Below are 26,327 nucleotides of genomic sequence, written 5' to 3' on the forward strand. Positions count from 1 at the left end.
ATGGGCGGCCGCAACAAGAAGCACCGGGGCGGCGGCGGGGCGGCCCACGCCGCCTCCGTCGCCGCCAGCGCCACCGCCGCCGCCCGCGCTCGGGCCGCCGCCGCCGAGGCCGGCGCTGCTGCGGAGGCGGCGGGCAGCCGAGCGGCGCCGCGGCCGCCGCCGGCCTCCAAGGAGCCTCGCGTCAAGCAAGGTGCGGGGCGGGGAGCCCGGGCGGCGGCGGTGGCGGCCTGGTGCCCCAGCCGGCCGCCGTGGCGGGGCCGCTCCGGCGGGGTGTCCGCCGAGGGACGTAGGGGCGTCGGGGGAGGCGCGTTAAACGCCGCCAGCAGCGAGCCGTGCAGGGCTGGCTTTAGCCCGTGTCGCCTTCTGGGGAATTCCTGAGCAGGCGAGGCCTGTTGGCACTGATACGTGTTGCCTTAGTTACCGCGCCGCGTCTTATTAGGTTGTTTTCAGTTCTTGTGCAGTTATTCAGTTCTTGTGCGTTTGGCGTGGCACTCTCGCAGCGATGAGCCCTTCGTACTGGTCTTTGCTGAAATAGGTGCTAGTTCCGTAAGTGTGCAAAACAGGCTTACTGTGAATTTGGGCATTTTTATGTCACGCTGCTAGCATCGTGCAGAAGTCTCGGGTGCTTCCAGGGCTGGAGATGGTGCAGCCCTGTTGGATGAGCAGCAGGGCTGACTAGTCTCAGGGCAGCCTAAAACTCGGGCTAGCGTTCTGTAGCCTAGTGAGCTCTGTCTTTTTAATAAACCAGCTTTATCAGAAGTAGCTCAGATACCAAATAACATGGGTAACAACTCATATTGCAGACTATAAGCAAATCATGTAATGCCCAGACCATTAGATGTTCCAGCTTATTAATATCAAGTCTGGCAAACCATTACCCTGTGTTTTAAACTTCTTGACACTCATACTGCACTCTGTGCTTTTCCAAGTTTGGGTTCCGATACTTGTATTTCTTATATCTCCCACTCCCCCGGCACCATCCAACTCACAGTTCTTCTTAGAAACTATGCTGCCTGTCTCTCAGGTTGTCTGCCATGGTGAAAAATAAGGTAGTGTAAGCACAAAGAAAAGTAGTGTAATCTAAGTACTGTGGAGCTACACAGCAAATACACAGTAAATGCACAGTAAATACCAATGATTAGCTGGTGAGTGTTAACGGCTGTTTGTAACTCCTGGTCGAAAGTAGCAGCTTTTTTTGAAATGCAGTTGTCTGCTAGTCCTGATCTAAGCATGAGCAGTTCTGGAGTGTCTCTGCAGGTTGCCCAGCATGGGCAAGCTGCCCACCTGGCATGATGGCATGCTGGTGCATTTGAAGGTAGCAGCTAACACTGCTATTCTGTATGTTGTATTGCATGCCAGTTTTGCAGGGACCTGAATGCTGTGAAGTTGTTCAAAGGGTTTCTTTTTACCTGTGCAGTACCAGAAATGGTATGTGCATGCCAAAAAATATTCAGTCCAAATCAAGCTGTGCTGTGAAAAGCTAAACAACTTTAATGATAATAAATAGTTTTGTGAATGAATATTTTTTCCACTAACAACTACTGAATTAAAGTATTTAAGAATGACCATAACAGGTCAGACCAAAGGTCTGCGTAACCCGGTACCCTCTTCTTGACAGGCACCAAAAGAAGATACGTAGGTAAGAATAGGTCAGATAGGTAGTGATACTTCCATAGTATCCTCTTGCAGCCTCCACCTGTTTGTGGCATAGCGACTTCCTCAGCCAGATTAGGTGGTGTCTTGTTTTTCAGTAACCTCCCAAATTAATGGATTTCTTTTCTAGAAAACTGTCCTGTTTACCCTTGGACCTATGTAAACTTCTGATGTCCACAGCTTCGTGGCAGAGTTCTGCTACGTGACTATGTACTTTGTCATTAAAAAAAACGGATGCTTTTAATTCTTTTGAACCTGCCAGCTTCTACCTTTCCCATGTGGCACTGCTTCTTCCTGTATTGGAAGAGCTAGTGAGCAGTTAGTCCCTATTTCCTCTTGTTGTGCCACTCATGATTTTATATTTTATCTGCCCAGAGTTATACCCTTCTTTACTATTCCTTGTTTGAAGGCCTTTCTATACTGTTGATGATTCTTATTGTTATTATATATGTTCATTTGTTTACTGGAAATGAGTATAATGTTTGCCTGCACTAACCTGCGTTATGATGGGTCTGCTTTAGATATTGTAAAGAATGTTCTCTGTGTTCTGCTTACATTATTGATGCTTTTTTTTTTTTTTTTTTTAATTTGCAGGTCCAAAAACTTACAGTTTTAGTTCAACAATGGATTCCAGTGCTACTGCTGCAAATCTAGATAAATCTGTTCTTAAGGTGAGTATCCTTCTTGGTAAAAACAGCTTTGTTTTTCATAGTACTTACTTTTAGCTGAGTAAATATTTCTTCAGTTATATGTATTGTATTATCCAGATATATTCATGTATTAGGCATGGATTCTCCTGAGTCTGAGGTGTTTGGGGTTTTTAGTGGGTTTAAGTTTGCGGTTTTAACTTTAAAAAATAGTGTAAACTAATACTTGTCATAAGAGAAAATCTACATTAATATTTTTAAATAATAAGTGATAGGAAGTGTAGGACTATGAAGACTTAGGTTTGGGCTTTTCTTATGCATATAGATTGTTTTTCTTCTCAAAGCAAGAACACAATGTGACTTTTTTATTACCTGCATACAGGGACTAATTTCTTTAATTACACAACTTCAGGGCAACCAGAGTTTGGTTCATATCTTAGCAATGTTAAAAATAATGAAATTATTATGGCTGAATTTTTTGAAAAATTTTTTTTAAGTCAGATAGGAAGAACTGTGTCACAGGTTGTATCTTGATGGTCAAATTATTTTGTACTAGTTCTTGTAAGCTGAGAAGAGAGGCCCTGTTGTTTCCAGCAGAAAATTTTCTTTTATTTCTTTTGACATACTATATTTCTTGAAGATGTACACAGGCCTTTCCTGTAATAGGAAACGAATTCTTCCATTTCAGGTAGAAGTGTACAACTTAAAAAAAAAAAAAAAAGAATCTGCCCCTTTCATAAGAAAGGATTACCACACTTAAGGAAAACTGGAAGAGTGGAGGTTTGAATGGCAGAGAAGTTTCTGGATTCTCATTTCTTTAGGCAAAAGAATAGATATGTCCTAAAATTTGTAAAATTTTACTTTGTATTGACTAATTTTCTTTATGCAGGTAATGATTAACAGTAATTTGGAGAAAAGGATTATTGGTGTAATCAATGAGCATAAAAAACAAAATGATGACAAAGGAATGATTTCCAAAAGACTTACTGCTAAGAAACTACAGGTAGAATTTAAAATATTTTCCTCTGACTGTTGTTTATTTAGAATAAATAGTTTCTTTCTTGTCATTTATACTTTGGCATGTAGTACAAGCTGCTGTACCATGCTTTCCAGTAACTACATTAATGATTAGCCAGTGAAATAAATGAGCATGCTTATTAGGAAAGATGTTTCTTATGTGTTCAGTAACCAAAATCGGAGTCTTCAAACAGGATACAGGAATAGAACTTTACTTTCCAAAAATTGAATGTTTTGTGTGTTTTGCTTCCTACATTTTTGTCTCTGTATCATAGCTGGAAAGTTCCAGTTGTATTGTTCTAACTAGAACATATGCATACTGTTCAAAGTCCGGAACATTTGTATATTTATACATACATGTTTACAATCAAAATGATTATAAGGTTTGTATGCAAAACAAGATTTGCTACTCTGCCTTCTGATATGTGGATTTATGCTGTTTACATCCATTTAATACTGTTTAGTCTGATACGTGGGAAATGAGTTTATGAGCCTATATTGGATTGTTAGATTAAATACTGATTTTTTTTCTGTCTGGCATTTATTTGTAGGATGTATATATGGCTTTACAAAGATTCTCTTTTAAGACTGAGCACATTGAGGAAGCAATGAAAAATACAATTTTATATGGAGGTGATCTTCACTCTGCACTTGACTGGCTTTGTTTAAACCTTCCAGATGGTAAGTATGGTGACAGAGGAGTGACTACAGCTTTTAACAGAAGAGCAATAGGAGCTACTCTTACATGGTAGTGCTGCATAGTAGTCATTAAATGCATTGTTTCGCTAAGACCAGTATGGTGTTCTTTGCATAGTTTTGCTGCTGACTGGTTTTGTGACTGTGTGTGTGTGAAGTTGTGTAGCCCTTTTCTTTCTCCACTCGGTGTTTTATGAAAGTCCAGAAGCAAATACTGACTTATGTAAATGTCAAAGCCTAACTTTATTTCAGCATGCTGTTTCTTTCATGGTTTTCTTAGTTTGCTCCCAGCGCACTTAAAACCTTTTTCAGTAATTCTTGGTGCCAAATGCTATGACATGGATTCTTTATTTTGAAGATGCATTGCCTGAAGGTTTTAGCCAGCAGTTTGAAGAGCAACAACAGAAACCTAGAGCAAAATTTTCTTCTCCTGTGCTACAATGCCAGCCTCCACCTTGCTTAGCAGATAACAAAAAGAAAGAAAATGGCCCTGAAAAGAAAGAAAATGGCCCTGAAACTAAGGTAATCAGAAGAATATTAAGTTGTATGTGGTGGGGGGTAGAGATTTCCAGAATACAGACTTGCATGGACTTCAATGCATCATTTTTAGACTGGTAAGACTTCTGAAAATATGGTGTGCTTAATAATTTCATTAATGTGAGTTAATTTTGTTTTATATAGTTATAAATATATAGATAGATAAAACGTTATTTTAATTACAGTGGAATAGTCATTTGAAGGTAGCATTTTTCATGTGAAGCCTAAAAGACTATTTCTGGTTTGTTTTTTGTGGTAACTTTTGGCTAGTAAGAGAAAAACAAATCCTAACATAGCTTGATTTTTTTTTTTTTTTTTCTTCCTGGAATTAGTTCATTCTGTTATTTATAGATGGCACTTTTCTATTGATCTGTGTGGGTGCAAGTTTGCCTCTGTGCTTTGGTATTTTGATTCCTGAGGTTATTGAATCTTACACAAGATGTCTTGTAAGGGTGGGGGTTTTTTTCTTTTTTTCTTTTTTTTTCTTCTTCCCTTTTCTTCTGCAGTTCTTGTAGTATTAAGAGCTATATAAGTATATTAAGAGATGTTTATCCTGGTTGGAGAAGCTTGCTCCATTGGTTTTGTTGAGCTGTCATGTAACTTAGTTTTTATATATAATATCTTGAGCAATAGTTGCTAAATGCTGACTTAAAAAGCTACTGGTGTTTTTATGTACTGTTACCATTGCTTTTAATTTTCTTTGTTCTTCCTAGGAAAAAAATGTGGGGAAAGAGAAAGAAGTGAGCATGAAGGAATGGATTTTGCAATATGCTGAGCAACAGACTGATGAAGAGAAAAATGAGTCTATGAAAGAGACAGATGAAGAGAAGTTTGACCCAGTAAGATAGTTTTTTTTAACTATCTTAACTTTTTTTTTTTTTAAACAAGAAATCTTGCAAAAACTGTGTATCTGCAAGTTGTGGATCTGCTTGTTAAAAATTGGGAGTTGAATAGCTGGCCTACTGTCCTATGTTGTCTTTATATTTTACATCATTGCAGACTACTGGAGGGAAATGTGTTGGAAATCTCCTTTCCTAAGTTGTTATTCTCTTATATTTCATACTGGTTTAAAATATTTAATGCATTATGCCAGAATTAAAAAAAAAATTCTTGAAACAAGTCTCAGTGAGACTAGGAAGGTGACTGTCAAGGTCTGGGGGTTTTTAACCATTATGTATTTAAAAAATAATTGTTTCTTTTTTGTGTAAGTTTGATATAAAGGACAAAAAAATACATTTTATTGTGAAGTTCATTAAAAGCAACTATACAATATTCAATTTCTAATTAATAATTCTATTTGGAATAGAATGAAAGGTATTTACATCTGGCTGCAAAGCTTTCAGAAGCAAAAGAACAAGCAAGCCTCTCCAAGCAAGACAAAGATAAGCAAAGCCAGAAGGTAGCACAAGAGAAAATAAGAAGAATTCAGCAAGGTAGAACCATGCAAATGACCTGTTTCTTTTGTGGCCTGCATATTTGTTATGCAAAGAAGACTCTGAATCAGATTGAATTGATTTTGCAATTCAGAGGGCTGTGAACAATGCTGACTTTCCTGAATTTATGCATTTTGTGTGGGCCAAATTCTGAAGTGACATTTTGCTACTTCAGTTTTTGGGTGCTCAATGTAAATTATAGCCAATCTCTTCTTTTTAAAGAACAGATGCTCAGCAATTAGTGTGAATAAGTTGTATTATCTGCTTTTGACAGAAATGGCAGCACTTGAAGAACATCCTGTATTTAATCTGGCTATAAAGATTTCAAACCAACAACAAAATGAAAAGAAAAAAACTCCCTTACCTCAGGAAACCACTTTGAATCTGAGCTTGCTTGAAAAACCTGAGGGTGCTGCAAAAGAAGAGAAAGGTATGTCAGAAACTGTTCAGTACAAACTCAGTGTGTACCACAAATTCTGAATACCAAAGTTCTGTTGCGTGGGTCCTATTGCATTGCAGTGCTAAATCATCAAGCTCCAACTGCAGGAAGGGGCAGCTGGACTACTTCAGTGGCAAAATTGGCTTTAAAGGATATGTATTTTTTAAAACATATAGTATTAAAAGCTATTTCTGCCACACATTGTCAAGTCTAAAAAAATCTTGATTTTTTCATAGTTGTAAGGTAAGTTGTATTGTTTCAATTAATTTTTACCCTCTTCTCTACTTAAACAATTTTCATTGTAAATCTTCAAACTGTTATATTGTCTAGTAATAACCAGACAATAGTTAAAGGTTTTCAAATTGAGTAATCAAAGACAGAAAATGGAATGCTGAAATTTATTTTTCTGCTAGATATCTTTTGGGAAAACAGATTTCTATAATGTATCAGCCCCACTGTTTTCCCTCTGCTTGTTTAATAGGACTGCAGAACATTTTGGAAAATACTACTTTCTGGTAAAAATACAATTGAAAGAAAGTTAAAACTTTCTGACCATCAAAGGAATGTAAAATAAAAGTTTTAGGAGAATTAAAATGTGTGGTGTTCTACTCTTACAGTGAAAAAGAAAGAACCACTAGATATAAGAAATTTTGATTACAGTGCTCGAAGCTGGACTGGTAAATCACCAAAACAATTTTTGATTGACTGGTGCAGGAAAAATTTTCCCAAGAGTCCAAATCCTGCTTTTGAAAAAGTTCCAGTTGGAAGATACTGGAAATGTAGGTATGTACTTCCCATGAACTTTAAATTTTCTGTTGGTTCCTTTAAAAATATAGATGCTGGCTACTTCTGTTTTGTAGTGTAGATCCAGATATATGTAAATGTAGCATGCTTAACTTAAGTTCTTTTTTCGTCCAACAGGGAGGTATTTCCTTCTGGATAACTCTGCAAAAGTAATGCTTAGGCTGGACACTAGAAAGAATAAGTTCTGCTGAAAGAGCTGCTAAAGAAGGGATTCGCTTATTAGCTTTTAATTCTGTACTGCTGAATGAAAGATTCTAAAAACAATTCTGTAAGATAAATTTGGATTATTAACTTCTAGTATTCTGAGTCAAAGTAATATATAAAAATATGGAGATTTAGATATATAAATGCCAAAACTCTTTGGGGGATTTTTTTTTTTTATAAAGCAGAAGTTAGAAACTTGCATGATAGCTACCCTAAGCTTATAACCAATACAGCGCTGTGCAAGTAATTTTTCGGTTTTTCTTTTAGAAAATGAATCTAGAATATAGTGGTGTAGAATGGAATATTATTATGTACAAATATAATGGACACTTCATTGCAAATTACTGCAATTTTATTCCTGGAGTTTGTAAATTGCAGCGTGAAATATCTCATAAAATGTCTCCCAGTTCGTTAGTACAGTTCACTGAGTACACAGTGCTTTTTGAAGGAACCAAATGAAATTAAAAGTCTGTCTCCTAACCCATGTTAGAAATTGCTAACTGTTTAACTGAGAATGTATTAAACTTATTACTGCTGGTCCAACTGACAGGTATCTATTAACTGTCATATTAGTGCCTAGACTGTGCTGAGTAGTTATGGACACACAAATACTTAGTCCTTGTTCCAAAGCAACCTTACCAGTGGTCTATATGCATATAAATACTTCCACTATTTTGAAGAAAATAGACAATGTTATTTACAAGAGAAATTTCACAAATTTATTGCTGAAATCTTCTGCTGTTTAGTCAAAGCTTAACAACTGTTTTTATTGTTTCTACTTACAAAATATTACTGAGTAACAGTTTATTTAATTTAGTTTCTCTATTTGAATTTCACTCTTTCATTTTAACAAAAAAAGTATGCTGTTTATATTGATAAACAAAATTAAGAGAAATGCCTGTGTGAATCTGTCTTTAAGGGTCAGGGTTACCAAATCATCTGATGATATAATGGCAGTGTGTCCTACAATTGTAACAGAAGATAGTATGCAAGCACAGCATCTGGCTGCTACTTTGGCGCTCTATCACTTAGCCAAGGGACAGGTAAGATTTTCCCTGGTACTGCTGCTCTTAGCCTGGAATCTACCTTTGCACTTGTTAGTTGTAATTTTTACAGCCAACTTCTAAAACGGATCTGATAAAATGTTTCCAGGTCAGTTCTTTGCTCTAATTATGTATTCATTTGTCTTTACTGAAAATCATACATACATGTTGTAGATTATGGGGAGGAAGGAATTCTGTAGTAAAACTGTTCTTTCATTGTTGGAAAGAATGCAAGCAAATTGAGGAAAAAAAAGTGTATTGTAAATGTTGACATTGCGGTTTTCATAGTTCTGTACTTAAAAATAGCTCCATATTTCATTTGATCATGTCTCTTACCACTCAAATTCATTTATACATAAAATGTTAGTGAACTTTTTTTTCCTGCTTTTTCTCTCTAAAGTCAGTCCATCAGTTGCTGCCTCCGACCTATCGAGATGTCTGGTTAGAATGGAGTGACATTGAAAAGAAAAAGGAAGAAGAAAACAAGATAGAAACCAACAAACCTCGTGATAACTTTATTGCTAAATTATTAAATAAACTCAAACAACAGCAGCAGCTGCAGTCTGAAAACCAACCCAAAGTGTTTGAGGATCCTGAAGATTCTTGGGAAAACTTAGTTTCTGATGAGGACTTCAGCAATCTCTCCCTTGAGACCCCAGACATAGATGATTTGGAGCCTTCAAGAGTTTTATTCAAAAAGCTGCAAAGTTCCTCCAGATATCAGAGGCTTCTGAAAGAGCGACAGGAGTTACCTGTGTTTAAGCATAGACATTTGATAGTAGAAACTCTTAAAAAACATCGAGTAGTTGTTGTGGCTGGTGAAACAGGCAGTGGGAAAAGTACCCAGGTGCCCCATTTCTTGTTAGAAGACTTGTTACTAGACGAGGGATCAGGTAAATGTAATATTGTTTGTACACAGCCCCGGAGAATCTCAGCAGTGAGTCTGGCAACCCGGGTTTGTGAAGAGCTGGGCTGTGAGTCTGGACCTGGAGGAAAAGTAAGATGCTTTTCAATTCTTATTTCTAGTCTTAAGCAATTAGACTTATAGGGAACTGGATTCTTGGTCCAAGTGAAAACACTATTTCTTATACAACTGAATATTTAGTGTTTTTTTTTTCTTTTGGAAAAGACATCTTGCAATGTCAGCTGGTTTTTGTTTTTGTTTTGTTTTCAAATTGTCATCTGTGGACCCCTGGGAATCCATACAGCATTTCTAAAAGCTTTACAAAGAGTGACTAAGAACAAGGGAGTTTCATGGTGGGAATGTTCAAGCATTGGAGCAGCTTGCCCAGAGAGACTGTAAAATCTCCATCGCTAGGGATACTGAAAGCTGCACTCTAAGGCTCTGAGCAGTCCAGTCTGACTTCAAGCTTGGCCCTGCTTTGAGTGAGGGATTGAACCAGATGACTTCCAGAGGTCCCTTCCAACCTTGGTTATTCTGTGTTTTGAGGAAAAGCAAGATCCTGTGTGTTTTATGGCAGTCTATTCATGTGAAATCCCTAGAGGGAATCCATACCTCTATTGCAAAAATACTTTTGTTTGAAGACTGTCAAAAAAACTGAAGAAAAAACACTGAAGTTATTAACTCTTTACTACTCTGGAGAAACTGTAGCTTTTAGATTCCAGTGTATTTTCCCTTTTTTAACAAAGAAAAATGCATGTGTGGAAAAAACAGTGCTGTAGTCAACTCACTGTACTGTTTAACTAGCAACCTGTGCAGTGTCTGAATCTGACGATGCTTAAATATCATTTCATTTTGCATATCTCTTGCTTGTATGCTATTTTAAGTTATTACTGTATTTTTAATACCATTCCATAATTTTATTGTATTTTACTTTTTTTTAAGAATTCCTTGTGTGGTTATCAAATTCGTATGGAATCGAGAACAGGAGAAGCCACTAAACTACTATACTGTACAACAGGTGTTCTGCTTCGGAAACTTCAAGAAGATGGTCTTCTCTCAAGTATATCTCATGTTATTGTAGATGAGGTTATCAGCTCTTACTGTTCTGCAGAAATTATAGTTGTTCTGGGACTTTACATGTGCTAATGCCTTACTATAGATTATGTTTTTCTAATTCTAGGTACATGAAAGAAGTGTCCAGTCTGATTTCTTGCTAATTATTCTGAGGGAGATCTTGCATAAACGTTCAGACCTGCATCTGATTTTAATGAGTGCTACTGTAGACAGCGAGAAGTTTTCCAGCTATTTCTCTCACTGTCCCATTTTAAGGATCTCAGGGAGGAGTTATCCTGTTGAGGTAGGTAAATGTTTCTTTGATTATACTAGATGCTTTGTATGTACATATACCGCATTTTCCTAGTTTTTATCTATAGTAAATATAGCTATATCATGTATCTATAGTTAGGAGAAAATATCTTAAATCTGTGTTTCAAGGACTCATAATCCTTTTTCAGTTTTGAAAATACAAAATAGCTTTAGTGATTTGAAGTATAAGGTTGTACTATTTTTTTTTTTTTTCCTGAGAGACTTATAAATTGCTTAAAATCAGTCCATCTAACGACAGTGATGTTCTGACTTTCTCTCTGTTCCACCTAGACAGTAAGGGAAATGGAAGTGTCAGAACTTTTCCCCCCTTCAGCTTTCTCATTACACTCCTGTGTGTTTCTCATGCATGTCGTATGCTATGGTGAAGCTACTAATGGTAGTGAGCACGTAGAGAGGCCCCTTAACAAAAACGCACAGCAGCTCTGAATTCAGGCTTTCAGAGATCATAAGAAGAATTGACAAGTTGAAATATGCAAGATCTAGTACAGCATTAAAAGGGGAGATGCCATATTCAGCTTTGTACATAACCTTTAAAGAACAAAAAAGCTGCTGACTATTCCTTGGCATGCCTTGTATTTTTTTTGTGAATTTTCACTATAGATTTTCCATGTTGAAGATGTAATTGAAGCAACTGGATATGTTCTGGAGAGAGACTCAGAATATTGCCAGAAGTTCTTGGAGGAGGAAGAAGAAATAACAGTAAATGTTACTAGCAAAGGAGGAGGCACTACAAAGTATCAGGTAAAACAGGTATTTCTGGTGTAGGTTTGGAAAATTTGAGGGTTTTTTAATTGCTTGTATTAAATGTGATTGAATTGTATAACATCAAATATTCTTTCAACAATTAATGCAAAACAAAAGTTAGACACAGTGGCACTTATACAGTGTAAACCAAATACTTATTAAATCAGTAGCCTTATGTTTGTCTCTCTCAAATCCTTCACAGCTGCCTTGATTTTGCTGTTTTTGACACTTTGGGGTCTGTTGTTTCTCTCATGCAAATTCCCAGCTGTGGATCCATTAGCGGCAGCTGGGAAAAGCACTTCAGTTCTCTCCTGAGGAATTCTCCCTAGTTGTGAATCTAAGAGCAGAAAAGACAAAGTCACATCCTCCTTAGCAAAACTAAGATCCTCCAACTTGGGATGCTGATAAAACAGTTTGATCAGTTTATGTAGAGCTTTTTGGGTCACCAGAACTCAGTTAATCCTTGAACTTTTTGCAGTGACAGCTGTACATGCTTTTAGATTAAAACCCTTGAAGGGAAGGGAGTAAGAATGCTATGTAGCTGTAGGCATCTTCCTTAGGCTATTCATCTAGGCTGTTTATACTTTGGATAGACACCTATCAGTGCTCTGACATGCTCTTCAGAGGTATCTCTTAACTTTCATTGCAGTTGTTAGTTGGAGAGGGAAGGGAGAGAAGAAAGGAGAGACTAGTTTTTTAAACTCCAAAATCTCAAGAGATTGAAAGAGTCTTGAAAGACTCTTAATCTGGAGTGTCATTTATCAGTAATAGATACCTATGCACAGGTTATGTAGATGTTTGTGTGATTAGAAACTTAGCTCATGCTGATTTCAGTGGGGAGTTAATCACATAAATGTCTCTCTTTTGTTTTTATCTCAATTTTTATCTTAAGAACCTTTAAGTGAATGACATAAATTTACCTTCTCTTTTAATTTCTAAGAAAACATTGAGGATGTGACTTTTGCTTTTCTTCCTTTTTAGGAGTATGTCCCAGTCCAGTCTGGATCTGGTATTGATTTGGCTCCTTACTATGAGAAGTATAGCAGTCGAACACAGCAAGCAATCTTCTATATGAACCCTTACAAGATCAACCTTGAACTTATTTTGGAGTTGCTTGCATACTTAGGTACAGTCTGCTACATAATAAATTTACATATTTGAGACTGCTCTTTGATTAATTTATTTCCTGATGCTTGCTACTGATAAGGATGTTTGACTTCATTCTTATTATATGAAACATCCTCAAAGGTGTTTACCACAGGGCCCAGATATAGTTCCTGTTCTCAGATGAGCCTGTTCACAAATACATGTTTATTTTAACTACATGTCTATACTGTAACTTTCCAGATAGAAGTCCCCAGTTCAAAAATGTTGAAGGTGCTGTGCTGATATTTTTACCAGGCCTTGCTCATATCCAACAGCTGTATGATCTCATTTCAACTGACCGAAGATTTAACTTGTGTGACAGGTAATGTAGATTTTTTTTTTTTTCTATAAAGTTAGATTGCTTAATTTGATGAATATGTTCTTCTTGGATTTAAGACCAGCTATCCTTTCAAAAGGAAATTGTTGAAAGTTGTACCTCTGAACTGTTTTTACTACAAACCTATATTTATTATCTAAAAATGATATAAGCAAAAATGACAAGTGCTTAGGTCTTGTACAGTTGTAACTGCATCTTTTTCTTTTGATGCCACTTTTGAACAAACTTACATAATCACAAAGCACTCGACTACTTCATTTTTACTTCTTAAGATATAGAAGCTGTTGTATCTGAGACAGTTTTCTCCAGTTTACTGTATGCATGGAAATGGCTACTTCTTAAGAGATCCAGAGACAGTAATCTACCAAGAGAACCAGCATAGAGTTACAGTGGTGGACAGTTTTTCAAATTTTTTTACAGCTAACTACAAGTTAGCAATACCATGACATGGAAAGAACATACGCAGTCAAATTTTAAAGGTTCATAAGATGGACTTAGGTGTCAAGGTCTAGAACTGAAGGAGAAGGAAAGTCCAAGTCTCCGTGTCTGTCTCTTCTCTGAAGGGCTTTATAAGGCCGAAATTTGCCTGTGCTTATAGTTCTGTACACAGTTTCAGTCATGGCCCTTATCTTGGAAGCATAATGTGAAGAACTCAGGTTCACGGACACCTAGTTCCCTTTTTTGCTATGTTATCAATGTAAACTAACCTAGAGTTATACAATAGTAGTGATTTTGCTGCCCTGTTGCCAAATAGGATTAACAGCCCTATGAAATAATGGTGTTAACAATGTTATCCTTTCTTGATATCTTAATAAAATGCTGAAGATAATTTTCATACCTAATTGTACAAAGTTTTACTCTTTCCAGTGTTCATTTTAGCTTCTTTCTCCGTCATGCCATCATCATTCTGATCTCATTCATAGTGTATCATAATGTACATACTGATTAGTGTAATTTCTCTTTCTAGGCACAGGCTGATAGCTTTGCATTCTGTTCTTTCAACTCAAGATCAAGCAGCTGCATTTACAATACCTCCTCTTGGCATTAGAAAGGTATGATGCATTTAGAAAGGCAAAGTTCACCACTGAAAGATGACAAAAAAAAAGTTGGGGGGAGGGAAGGTGCAACTGTGAATGCTTTTAAAATTAAATCCTACAGAATTACACAACAACCAGTTATTCCTGAAATTTTCTTACTGAAAAGAATTCTTCTAGCTTGGTGCTCACTAACAGATAGAAGTTGGCATGTTGTGAAAACCTTGAAAGTAATTGGGCAAACTATTAAAACTAATGTTTTTCTAAGAACTTTTTCTGATTGTTGCTTTCCTTTATTAAAACTGTTTTAACTAGGTAATTATAGCTTTTATCTAGCAAATAGTATTTCACTTACTGCCAAACAATTCAATTAAAAGTTGACCAGTTTTGGCAAATACTAGCTAGCAATTTTGATAGATTATAAAACAAAAAGTAAAACTAAAAGCATGTGAAATTCTCACTTAACTCATGATTCCTCAGTAACTGGGGAGGACTAAACCATTCTACAACTGCAGTTGTTTTTAATGCTTTGTCAGATTATTAATGAAAATATTTCTGTGAAACACTTTACCAAAATAATTTTTATTTATAGTGTGACAATATTTAATATTATGTTATTATTTAGAATATTTATATTGTATATAACATTTAGCATAAATATTATGTAGTATGTTAATTATATAGTATATATTAGTGTATACTGTATATATTATAAATAATGTAGATATTATAAACTGTAGTGTGTAATAGAGTATTATATAATAATATTTTAGTAATACTGTATTTTATTTTGGAACAGATTGCCCAGAGAGGTTGTGGAGTCTCCATCCTTGGAGATATTCAAAAGGCATCTGGACAGGGTCCTGGGCAACCTGCTTTAGGTGACCCTGCTTGAGCAGGGCAGATTGGACTTCAGTGATCTCTACAGAGATCAACCAAAGAGTTCCAGCCTCAACCATTCTGTGATTCTGTGATTATAATTACAGTTTTTACCAAAATTATTCCAAATATCAACTAAAAGGATGAAAATTATGAGACAAACATTCCATAATTCTTTTATGTTATGTTACTTCATTTCAGATTGTTTTGGCAACCAATATAGCAGAGACAGGCATTACAATACCAGATGTTGTCTTTGTAATTGATACTGGGAGGACGAAAGAAAACAGGTAAGAGCTTGATTTTTTTCATAAGTTATACTGTGATTACTGTGAATATGTGGAGGTTGGCACTGCAAGATATTTGTAGCATCTTTCCTAATCTGTATTTCTGGACAAGAAATGTACTGAACTCATCAAATGGCTTGCAATTTAGGTACAAGTTTGGGAGGAGTCTTCTTTCAGATGATGTAAAGAACAAGGGGAGCTGTTCATATATATGGAGTGTCATGGCTAAGTACTCATTTGAAAGTGAAGTAGATCCTTCTTATCTCGGTTTTAAGGAGTTATTTTTCGTCTGTTTTAAATGTGTGAAGCTCTGTAAAATGTGTTAGAAGAACAATTCTGAGTGGGCTGGGAGATGGACTTGAACTAATAATTCCTTCCCTTTCCAATTTTTACACCTTAATCAATTTGTACCCAAGATTTTATGATGTACAGCTTCCACCAGGTGTGCCTAATTTTCAAAGCTAAACGTAATATCTTCAAACAAATATTATTTAGGTATTCTAGATGTACAGATATTTTTAGATAGGTATTAACTATGCATTAGAATTTTAATTCTGAAAGCTGAATATGCACTTACTTTACAATTTTTAAGGTATCATGAAAGCAGTCAAATGAGTTCCCTGGAGGAGACTTTTGTTAGTAAAGCTAGTGCTCTGCAGCGACAAGGAAGAGCTGGGCGCGTTAGGGATGGATTCTGCTTCCGAATGTACACAAGAGACAGGTACCGTGAACTTGGTTAGCTAGCTTTTATAAATCACTTAAATATCCTGGTTTTCATTGTATGAAAAAAAAAAAACCAACCATGGAATCTTGTTGAAATTTAATTTAGTTACTGCAAACTAGAAAGATCCAACTCATATATATATACTTCGAGTATCTTATGAATAAATAGTGCTATATTAGTCCTAATCATGGCATTTCTTGACTTTTTAAAAATATGCACTGTATTCTTAACACCTCTCTGATATAAAGGTTTTCAAACAATTTCTTTTCGTTTTGGGGGATGAAAAAAAAAAAAAAGTAGCAGCACTGTGGAAAATCTGTTTTTAACAACATCTGTTGCCCTGGCATACAATATACACAAATGTTACCTCCTGAACTTTGAGGTTTTCATCTTAACACACAAATTTATACTTTCCTGAAGTGGTAACTCTGAATTAGGGATGGTAAAAGATCAACTTATACAGCACAGAAGACTTGTAGTTCGTGTCACTGCAGTGTAATACTAAAAATTGAAGAACAAGATTCTTCTGCTTCTGACTGAAGCTACTCTGACCTTAACTTTATCTCAAAGCAAATATTTTAAAATGACCAGTGAAGTATGCATTTTAGCCACATGCAAAACTTCCAGTTCCAGAGCTATGCATCTTTAGTATTTGTTTTGAAAATAAATGCCCTATTACCTTTCTGTTCACTAAAACCCTGCCTTCCAAACTACCACATGCACCTTAACTCAAAGGACAAGCATTCTACCTGCAGTAAAACACATGCTCCTCCTGCAAAAAATGAGCATGTGAAACCTGAAGTTATAACTTGACTTGACATTAGATTGACTATCCATGATTCTCCTATTTTTTTTGATGTTACAGGTTTGAAAGTTTCATGGAATATTCTGTTCCAGAAATACTACGCGTGCCTTTGGAAGAATTATGCCTTCATATTATGGTATGGTTTTGCTTTTAAAATTATCCTGACCTTGTTAGCTAAAAAGATGTGCTAGGTCCTCCCTAATCCAGTGCAGCTAGTGGGGTTTCTCCCTGCAGTGAGGAATCCAGGGCCTATGTGTCTTGCAAAATCCAGAGCATGCTGCTGAGTGAGACAGCTTACTATACTATTCTAATTCAACTCTGAATGGCAATTCCAACTCGGAGTTAAATGTTCTTCAAACTTCTTTCTGCTTAAAGAAGCATTTCCCTGCCACTCCCCCAGTATTCTGAGTGAGTAGGATATACATGGATATACAGGAAAACTATTGCAGAAGGATGGTATTTCCCCCTTCTTCATTCAAGGATCATTCAAGGATTGCAAGGCATTTGTAAGCTATTTGTAAGCTAACTCCATCTCAGCAGATCTGTCACGGAGGCTCCTGCTCATGTATGGCCACTGGTAATACACTTCTGGGATCAGTCTCATGCCATACTAAGCCCTTCTGAACAATAAGTTATGTTCACCTAATGTGGAAGGCCTCTGCGTTCTGGGGACCGAGGGGCTGGTTTAGAGGGAGAGGAATGTGTGCTTTTGGATGCAAAAATAGTGCTTTCAAGTTTCTTTTGTAGCTACTGTAAAAGTTTGTTGTATTTGTTCTTAGCTAATTTCCAGTATAACAGGCTTTATATTGAAATATATGCCCATTCAATCCACAGAAATGCAATCTTGGCTCTCCTGAAGATTTCCTTTCCAAAGCATTAGACCCACCACAGCTGCAAGTAATCAGTAATGCAATGAACTTGTTAAGGAAGATTGGGGCTTGTCAATTAAGTGAGCCCAAACTGACTCCACTGGGCCAGCACCTTGCAGCCCTTCCTGTCAATGTTAAAATTGGCAAAATGCTTATATTTGGTGCTATATTTGGCTGCTTGGATCCTGTGGTGAGTAAAGAAATATTGCCATCTTTTACTTAAATATTTTTAAAAGATTAATAGTATAGAAACAGTCAACTCTAAGATTAATCTGTTTTCTTGCAACATGATGTTTTGAAAGGATGATGTAAGAAGTTAAGACGCATGAATTTTAAGGTGGTTATCATGGAGGAGAGAATAGTATGACTGTTCTCAAGCTCGTGGGTACCACTCACAAGAGAATGGTCAGACTTTGGTGTCCAAATCTATCTGTTAACCAGGGAGCATGACATTTGTGGGAAGAGCCCTCTTACATGTGGGTTAGGCCAGTCTGGGTTACCTTGCACGTGGTATGGGCAAAGAACATGCTGATGGAAAGCTACTGCAAATTAATTGACATGGTAACCTATGTGAAGACTGTAACATATCTTACGTTTTTACCTCATCCTAAATTACTGCATATTAGGAGGAGGCATAGATATATTAGCTGCTAAAAACTGAAAATTAACATTCTTCATTTTCTTAATTTCTCCTGCTAATTTGGTGTGATCTAAAGCAATTACTTAATCTTTTGACCCTACACTGTATCTTATTGGGTGTTTCTCTGTCATTTGGCAAACTGTTTTGTATGAGTTTTGAGATTCAGTAAATTGCTGGAAAGCACTTTTCATCAATGTATTGTGAGGCAGTATATAAGCAGTACCTTTAAGTAAATTTTGAATTTTGCATAGTAAATTTTCAAGGTAATCAGTCTTCCTTGAGACTTAATGAAGGACAAAATAAAGTATCATGAATATTGCTGTAAAAGAAAATTTAAAGCTATCTGTATGAGAAAACTGTAAGTTGATTTTTAATAAAATACTCTTCTTAAGAATTATGTATACTTTATTAATTGCAGGCAACTTTGGCTGCTGTTATGACAGAAAAATCCCCGTTTACTACACCAATTGGTCGAAAAGATGAAGCAGATCTTGCAAAATCATCTCTAGCAGTGGCAATTTCAGACCATATAACAATCTACAATGCCTATCTTGGGTAAGTAATATTCTCTTGTCCTGATACCTAAATACAGATAGAGTCTTTAACATTTTGTAAGTGGTGTTGTTTTCTTAGAGTCCTTATTAAATATCTTCTCTTGAATTGCTTGTATCTGAAGTTTTTCCCTTCAGAATGACACCAGATTTACAAATATTGTACTACAAAAGGATGGCTCACTTAGTACTTAGCCTTGCATATGTATAAAGGTTTGCTTCTGTTTATCCTAGTGTTTAAAATATTTCTTTTGCTATCTGTGCTATGCTGACCTGAATATTTTATATTTTATAAAGTACAAATATTACAAAATATATAAGATATACATAATTTCTTTGATTAGGACGATATCCCTAAGACTCAAAAATCACGACTGATTTTCACTTAAACTATCAAGATATAAGTATATGTAATTTTTAGAAGAGAAAATTGCCTTTGTGTTTTTGTTAGTATCTGTCAAATTTGTTACAGGTACGCTTTCCTGAATGCTAGTAGAGCAACAGTGGTGTTCTTCATTAAAACCAGTTAATTCTGGTTTTGAGTGGAAGATGCTGAGCAAAACACAGTATTTTAACTTATTACTACTTTTGTATTATTATGCTCTTGATATGATTCTTTTTGCTGTAATAAAACAGAAATATTTTTTTCCCTTAGGTGGAAAAAGGCTCGACAAGAAGGAGGATATCGTGCTGAAATGACTTATTGCAGAAGAAATTTCCTTAACAGGACTTCGCTATTAACTCTGGAGGTAAAGCATATAATTATACTCTGCAATCAAAACACATCTATTAAAATTTCCCTCTGAAAATGTCCTGCCCTTTTAAAGTGGTGGTATACCATAGCTTTGTCTCCACTTATGTTCTTTGATATGCATGCTTAGTTGATATGCATTTTTGCAGTCACTTGCATTGGAGAAGATAGTCCTTACTTCCACCAGAGAAACAAAACTTGTAAATTAAAAGGCATAGTTAAATTGTGTCATTCTTGATATCAAAAAGTAGGTGTGTTTGAAAGTAGTTTGAAAGATGAGCCAGAATCTTACTTAAATAAACTTTTTTTGGTGAGAAAATATTCTAATCAGTTTTTCCTAGTTAAGTTTGAATAACTGAGCTCTTGGCAGGAGCAGATGCTTCATGCAAATGCATTGTCTTTTTTGGGGTGTATTATGTGTGGGAGTCTTTTGGGGTTCTTTGTTTTGTGTGTGTGGTTTTTGGTTGTTTGGCTTTTTTTGTTTTTAACTACAGCTGGGAGATCTGGAATTTGCAGCCCATTTAGTATATATCTAATTCTGTATTCCATATGTTTACCTCAGAAACGCCCAATATGCCAAGATGGTTGCAAACGGACAGGTGTTTTTAAGTGAGAGGGTTTTCCCTTAGAGTGCTATTGCCTGCTGATGGGACTGGAGTATGTACCTTTTTAGTTCAGAGTTTTACTAATATCTTACTATTCAGGATGTGAAGCAAGAACTCATAAGGGTGGTCAGAGCAGCAGGCTTCACAGCACCGACAGCTCAACATGGATGGGATGGAAATGGAGCTACACAATCCCCTTCTCTTGAGGAAATAGCTCTTCTTAAAGCTGTGTTGACTGCGGGCCTGTATGACAATGTAGGAAAAATAATATACACAAAGTCTGTGGATATCACAGAGAAGCTGGCATGCATGGTAGAAACTGCTCAGGGTAAAGCACAAGTGCATCCCTCCTCTGTAAATCGAGACTTACAGATATATGGATGGCTTCTTTACCAGGAGAAGGTAAGCCTATGACTCTATATCAAAGGGATAACTAAGTGAAAATTGTGAATGGAATTGATAGTGGCATTATGTCTCTAGTGTTAAACTAATATACAACAACTTCTTAAAAGGTCTTAATATCTTATGTCCTAAAGCCAATAAAAATGGGTCATTTGAGTGCTGAAGAGAGCACAGAGAAATTTTGCCTAGAAGTTAAGGTTGACAAATCTGTTTTATTTATAGCTACCAGTTTCATCATAAAGTACCTTTCTCTGTCATTTAACTTCATGGTAGCATTGACTTTTTTTGATATAGTGCTATTGATTTTAAAGATGATTACTCTTACTCAGTGATATACGCACTTGTGTAGTAGTAACCCTTTAAAGTGTTCATTTTCTTTGCCTCTTAACTGTTCTAAGCAGGCTCTAATGTTTTGAAACTTAGTACAGGCCCTCTCATATCCCCAGTAATAACTTAAAATGCATAAATACCCAATTCTGTGATTGACTGCTGAACTTCATAACTGAGCTTCATTTTTGTCACTTTTCTCCTCCTCCCTACTCCAAACTTCATTAACTCTTTTCTAAAGCCAAGTGTTTATATTTAGACAGATAAACTTCTGGTACAACAAAAATGTGACAGGAGTTGCTTAACAGCCAACTTTAAAAGAGCAGGAGATTACGTTATGGTTCTTAATGCATATGAAGCGATAGCATTATTTCAAAGAGTTGAAAAAATTCCAGGCCCCCAAGAACCTTAGTCTAAAGGGAGGACAGCAGCTAAGGTAAATAAGTTATACCATGAGCAGTGGAACAAAGCTTGCTTTTTCTATGTAAAGATACAGGGTAAAGCTCAAGTGCATCCCTCTCTGTAAATCGAGACAGATCTACAGATGACTTTGTTACCAGGAGAAAGAATTTTTGGTTCCTTTCCTCTCCCATCCCATTTGCTCTGGTTTTGTGGCTTCTCACAGACCTAGAAGTAGCATGTGCTGAGTCTAGTCCATAACTTACACTCTTATGTATGTGTGCACACACGTGTGTATGCATGTGCAAGCATGTATGTATATTGACATATGTATTGTATATGTATATATATTGACAAGCTAGTTGGTGCCAAGAAGAATATCTAATGGAAGAGTTCTACCTGCCTTTTCCTTCAGTAGGTTTACTAATTTTGATCTCTAGTTACCACTAGAAGCACTGGACTGACATTATCTTTCTGTTTAAATTTAAACAAGAGCATAGTTGTGACCTTCGATAATTTGCTAGTAGCACCTAAGCCTGCCTCTTAAGAGGTCTAAATGCTGTGCATCTTGCACCTGGTGTAGGGCAGACAGTTGGCCGCCAGCTGTTCTCTCTACAATGGATTGTGTGGATCAGAGCTTAAAAGGGAAGAAAAAAAAAAAAAAAAAAAGTATAGCTCTTGCTTTTAAAACTAGCATTCAGATTTGGTGTTGTAGGTTTGGGGGCTTTTTTAATGTTTGTGTTTGTTTTATATGCAGGTGAGGTACGCTAAGGTGTACTTGAGAGAGACCACTTTAATTTCCCCCTTTCCCATTTTGCTTTTTGGTGGGGATATAGAAGTCCAGCATCGAGAGCGTCTCCTATCTGTGGATGGCTGGATCCATTTTCAGGTGCGTTGGGGTAGTAATAACCTTTTGCGGTTTCACTGACTTTTTTGTTACAGAGTTGATGTACAAGTTTGTTTCAGAACATTCTCTCCCACCTTCATCCCAGGTATATAATTAATGGAAATGGTGGGAAACCTGGTAAGCATGTGATGAAATTTTAGCCAATTACACTTGAAAGAATAGTTTAGTAATGTGTGACTTGTAACAAATCAGTTCCATCTTTCTTCATGAAGAAAGTCAGTGTGCTTTCAGAAAAACTATTATTGGAAATAAATTTAAACTAAATTGTAGGGTTTTTTTGTAGAGCTGGTACTGAAAGCAGATGAGTGTACTAACTTAACTCTCTGCTACACTCTTATAAGCATGTAGGAACCTATTTATCTTTAAAATATTTTTTGCTTTGTAACCCAAATGGAGTTACTTGGGGGAAAAAAAATCTAAATGGAAAATACTGTTTGGGTTTGGATTCTCTTGTGTGTGTTGGTTTTGGGATGGGGGGGAAGGTATTTCTTGGTTTCGGGTATTTTTTGTGGGGGGGTATGTGGTGGGTTTTTTTTGTTTGTTTGTTTAACAAAAAGGGTTTCTTTGGAAAGGGGAGAACTGAGAACTCTTTCTTAGTATATTTTCTTAGTCAAAATTAAAACTAGGCATATGCCAAAATCTTATGTAGAGTCTGTAAAATGGCAGAATTGGCTTTTGCCAGTCTACAAGCTACTTGGTTAGTTTTCTCGTCTTCTGTGGGCCCTATGTTACACTCCAGGAAGAGTACAAACTACAAATTATTTTAATTTTTCTGCATTCTGTAAAGTAAAAATTATATACCCAAATGCTGATGCAAGCAAACAGTCATTCAACTGAATTCAGCAGTTATCATGTACATCCAGAATTTTAAAAATCAGCTTTCCTGTGTGTTTGTGGGAGAATTCTTTATGGTCTTTGGGTGGCCACAGGTTGTCCACTTGCAGGGCACATTACATCTTGTAATATGTTTCATAATGGTGTGGTTATTTTTTAACTGAGATGCTAAGCAGAATATACGTTGCATTTTATGGCTGTTTTTTGCTGCTGTTTCTACCACAGGAAGTATATGACTGGAACAGAGATTACAAGAGGGAGGGAAGGAGAGGGAAGGTTCCATCTTTAGATATCAGAAAGGCTAGCAAGGTTTAGGGGAGGTTTGCAGTTGCTTTCTCAGGGGACCAGAGAGACCTTCCTGAGAGGCAGGACAGAGGTGTAGATGTTTTGTTTCAGATATAACTGATAAAGATTGGATTCAGATTTGTCTTCTACCACTTGTTGGGCCCTACCTATCAATTTCTGTGAGACCCACTTCCCATACAATAGGAACTAGAATATAGTTAATAAGCAGTGGAGGAATGGACAACAGAAGTGCCAACTATACTGGTTTAAAAAAATATATCTAGGCTGTCCTTAAATACAAATTAATTTGTTTTTTCTGTTTTTTTTATATATATATGTGTGTGTGTGTATATATATATATATACACACATATATAAACATTTTGAGTAAGGAGGGTATCAGTTGACTTATGTCTAATAATTTCACTATATGCTGGTTGTTTAGGATCTGTGTGTGAATGTTTTGAGTTACTCTTCTGAGCTGCTGTTCTTTTAGCCTGTGATGCTACAAAGAAAAGGTGCTTAAAGATAAGGGGGTATAATGTAAGCCCAGTAATTTCATGAGTATGCTCTCTGTGTGCTTAAAATTAAGCATATGCATGATGTTTGCAGGAATTTCTTTTTATATGCAAGGTAATCTTTTAATCTGTATTTCGGTACAAAATGTCTTTGAGAATAATGCGAATGTTTGTCTTCTCTGTTCTTTACAGGCTCCTGTGAAGATTGCAGTAATTTTCAAACAACTGAGAGTTCTCATAGAGTCTGTTCTAAAGAAGAAGCTTGAGAATCCTAAAATGTCTCTCGAAGGTACTCTTTTAGACTACTGGCATAAAAATTTGCTATATAAACCTTGTGGCAAACCTGAGAAAGTATTAGTACATTGCATCCTTGCCCAAAAGGGTTTAGTATAACTTGAATATAACTGTTATCTTTAGAGACACCCAAAAAGTCATTACTGATCCTACATATATTCTGTAGAAATGTATGAGGATCTGCACAAATGCTGATTTAAAGATATGCCTGATAACAGTTTTCACGGTAGTGATAGTAATGGTAAGGTGCATTTCTTAAAACAGAAATAACATTGTGTGTGTGATGAACTTCTTAAGCATGGATGAATTTCAAGTGTTGCATGAGTTGTCTCACAGCGTAAGGTAGTCATGGGGAATTGCATCTTGGCCCCCAAAGTTAAGGGATAGAGAAGCATAATCTAGACTCTTCACACTGGAAACTCGGAAGAATATTGTAGATGGGGAAGGAATAATATGAGTTCCAGTAGGCTAATGCATCTGTGGCTATGCCCTTCATTTTCTTCATCTCTTCTGTGAAATATTGAAATAGACACAATCAACTCCTTAAAAAGTGTATAAAAAAAATAGTCACGTATTATGGATATATTGTTTATTTGTTCCACAGATAGTCTATTTTTTAAGTTTTAGAGTCATCTTCAGTGAGGGTTGTTTTTTTTGGTTTTGGAATAGATTTTAAACTCATTCTTTTCCACTCATTGTCATGTTTGTGTTTTCTTTCCTAGATGACAAGGTTTTACACATCATCAAAGAACTGATAAAAACAGAGAATGGTAACTGAAACTGAAAATCAGTAACAAACCAGAGCTTCAGTAATGGCGGGGGAAATATGCACTCCAACTTTAACTGAAAATACTTAAACACTTAATGTTGTTGATACCAGCCATGACTGGGGAAGACTGCATGGTTTTGCATAAAACTTACCTTTCTGGGTAACTTTTAAAGGTGCACATTGAATATGTTTAGCCATTACAATACACCTGGTGCCATTTGTTTGAGCATACTAATGATGCAGACAAAACAGTTTGTCTTTAGAACAGGACACGGTCATTTTTATATTTTTCTTTGTTTCCATTTAATGTGGTAATTATGCCATTACTGGTGATGCAGACTGTACTAATAATTCAAGATTGGGTCCCAAATCTCTGTGGAGTGGTATTTCATTGGATATCTGCAAACAGAAGACAAACTTAAAACAAAAACAAAAACAAAAAAAACCCCGTGGATTTCCTAAGTGCTAATTCTTTTGAGCTATGAATTTGCATTATTAAAGCAATACATCTTACATATGTCTATATTCTTCTGTATAGTTTAAGGGTGTCATTGGAGCTGCCAAATCAGTAAACTCTGGAACCTGGGCATTCTTCCTTCCTGGTGCCAGGTGCACTCTTTAAAAACCCAGGAGGCTTCTCTGTCCCGATGGGATGGATGCAGCTGCTGCTGTCTCCATTTACAGGTTTGGCCAGTAGCAAGGCTGAATACGTGTTCCAGGCAGACAGATGGACGCGCACACAGAGGATACCAGCGTGGCCAGCCATACAGACTACCACTGCCTTTAGCATCACCCATGTATAACACTATCACAACTCTCATAAATCAGAACTTACAGATAGCCAAGTCTTGTTCCTTCTCTCTGGCTGAATATGATTGAAGTTCACTAGCTCAAAACACCTATGCCCTCACTCCCCATGTTCACAAGTTTACAGTTCCCTCGTATATCATCAGTATGGCACTAATACCCATGCCTGGACCCTGGGCCTACTTATCTGAGATGCAAGTCTCTTCCTCCTTGCCTGCTAATCCCGTTTGATGTTCACTAGCAAAACTCACATACTTGTTCCACCTGCAATCACGGATCCCTTGAATATTAGCAGTTTGTCTAATGTCCAGGCTTAGCCCCTGGGCCACTTACCCAGCTACTGACTCAGATCTTGAGTCTTTCCAAGTGTGGGTCTCTTCCATATGGGATAATCCTGCCTGGAGTTTGCTAGCAATTTAACACGTATGTGCATGCAGGATTAAATTCACTGGGGAAATATATACACACGTCTTTCTCGTTGTAGCCTGTGGACCTCTTGCACAAGCACATACACCCCAGCAACTCCAGTTGCTGCCACGTAGACCTATGGGGCCCTGTGACCTGCAGCCCCTTCTCCAGCAGCTGGCACTTAGGCCTTGTAGCATGCACCTGCTCTCTCCAGTTGCTGGCACCCAGGCCTATGGGCCCAGT

The 26,327-nt window shown here is 36.7% G+C and overlaps 1 protein-coding gene across 3 annotated transcripts; it reads left to right on the forward strand.

Moving 5' to 3' along the window:
- On the forward strand, positions 1-25,382 carry DHX29 (DExH-box helicase 29). Of its 3 annotated transcripts, XM_067316670.1 has the most exons (27): positions 1-190; positions 2,248-2,324; positions 3,190-3,303; positions 3,869-3,998; positions 4,372-4,535; positions 5,264-5,389; positions 5,857-5,983; positions 6,258-6,413; positions 7,040-7,205; positions 8,350-8,473; positions 8,874-9,470; positions 10,320-10,463; positions 10,558-10,734; positions 11,364-11,504; positions 12,489-12,633; positions 12,855-12,975; positions 13,958-14,042; positions 15,105-15,193; positions 15,783-15,911; positions 16,780-16,855; positions 17,554-17,778; positions 18,647-18,783; positions 19,435-19,528; positions 20,235-20,537; positions 22,021-22,152; positions 23,999-24,095; positions 24,823-25,382. In XM_067316670.1, the coding sequence occupies exons 1-27, from the start codon at positions 1-3 to the stop codon at positions 24,876-24,878; spliced, it is 4,122 nt and encodes a 1,373-aa protein (XP_067172771.1). In that variant the 3' UTR covers positions 24,879-25,382. The 3 variants fall into 3 exon arrangements, with proteins under 3 accessions (XP_067172771.1, XP_067172772.1, XP_067172773.1); XM_067316671.1 differs by lacking the exon at positions 24,823-25,382 and having other exon boundaries at positions 22,100-22,152; positions 23,999-24,087; XM_067316672.1 differs by lacking the exons at positions 20,235-20,537; positions 24,823-25,382 and having other exon boundaries at positions 22,100-22,152; positions 23,999-24,087.
- The last annotated feature ends 945 nt before the right edge of the window (positions 25,383-26,327 follow it).

This window comes from Apteryx mantelli, chromosome Z, assembly GCF_036417845.1.
Source record: "Apteryx mantelli isolate bAptMan1 chromosome Z, bAptMan1.hap1, whole genome shotgun sequence".
Taxonomy (NCBI): Eukaryota; Metazoa; Chordata; class Aves; order Apterygiformes; family Apterygidae; genus Apteryx; species Apteryx mantelli.

What these genes read in the sequence shown, in the direction of transcription:
- DHX29 (XM_067316670.1), top strand. Translation starts at nt 1, where the DNA reads ATGGGCGGCCGCAACAAGAAGCACCGGGGCGGCGGCGGGGCGGCCCAC. An exon ending in GGAGGAGTTATCCTGTTGAG is followed by an intron (nt 10,735 to 11,363) that starts GTAGGTAAATGT and finishes TTTTCACTATAG; the next exon opens with ATTTTCCATGTTGAAGATGT. An exon ending in CTTCGCTATTAACTCTGGAG is followed by an intron (nt 19,529 to 20,234) that starts GTAAAGCATATA and finishes CTTACTATTCAG; the next exon opens with GATGTGAAGCAAGAACTCAT.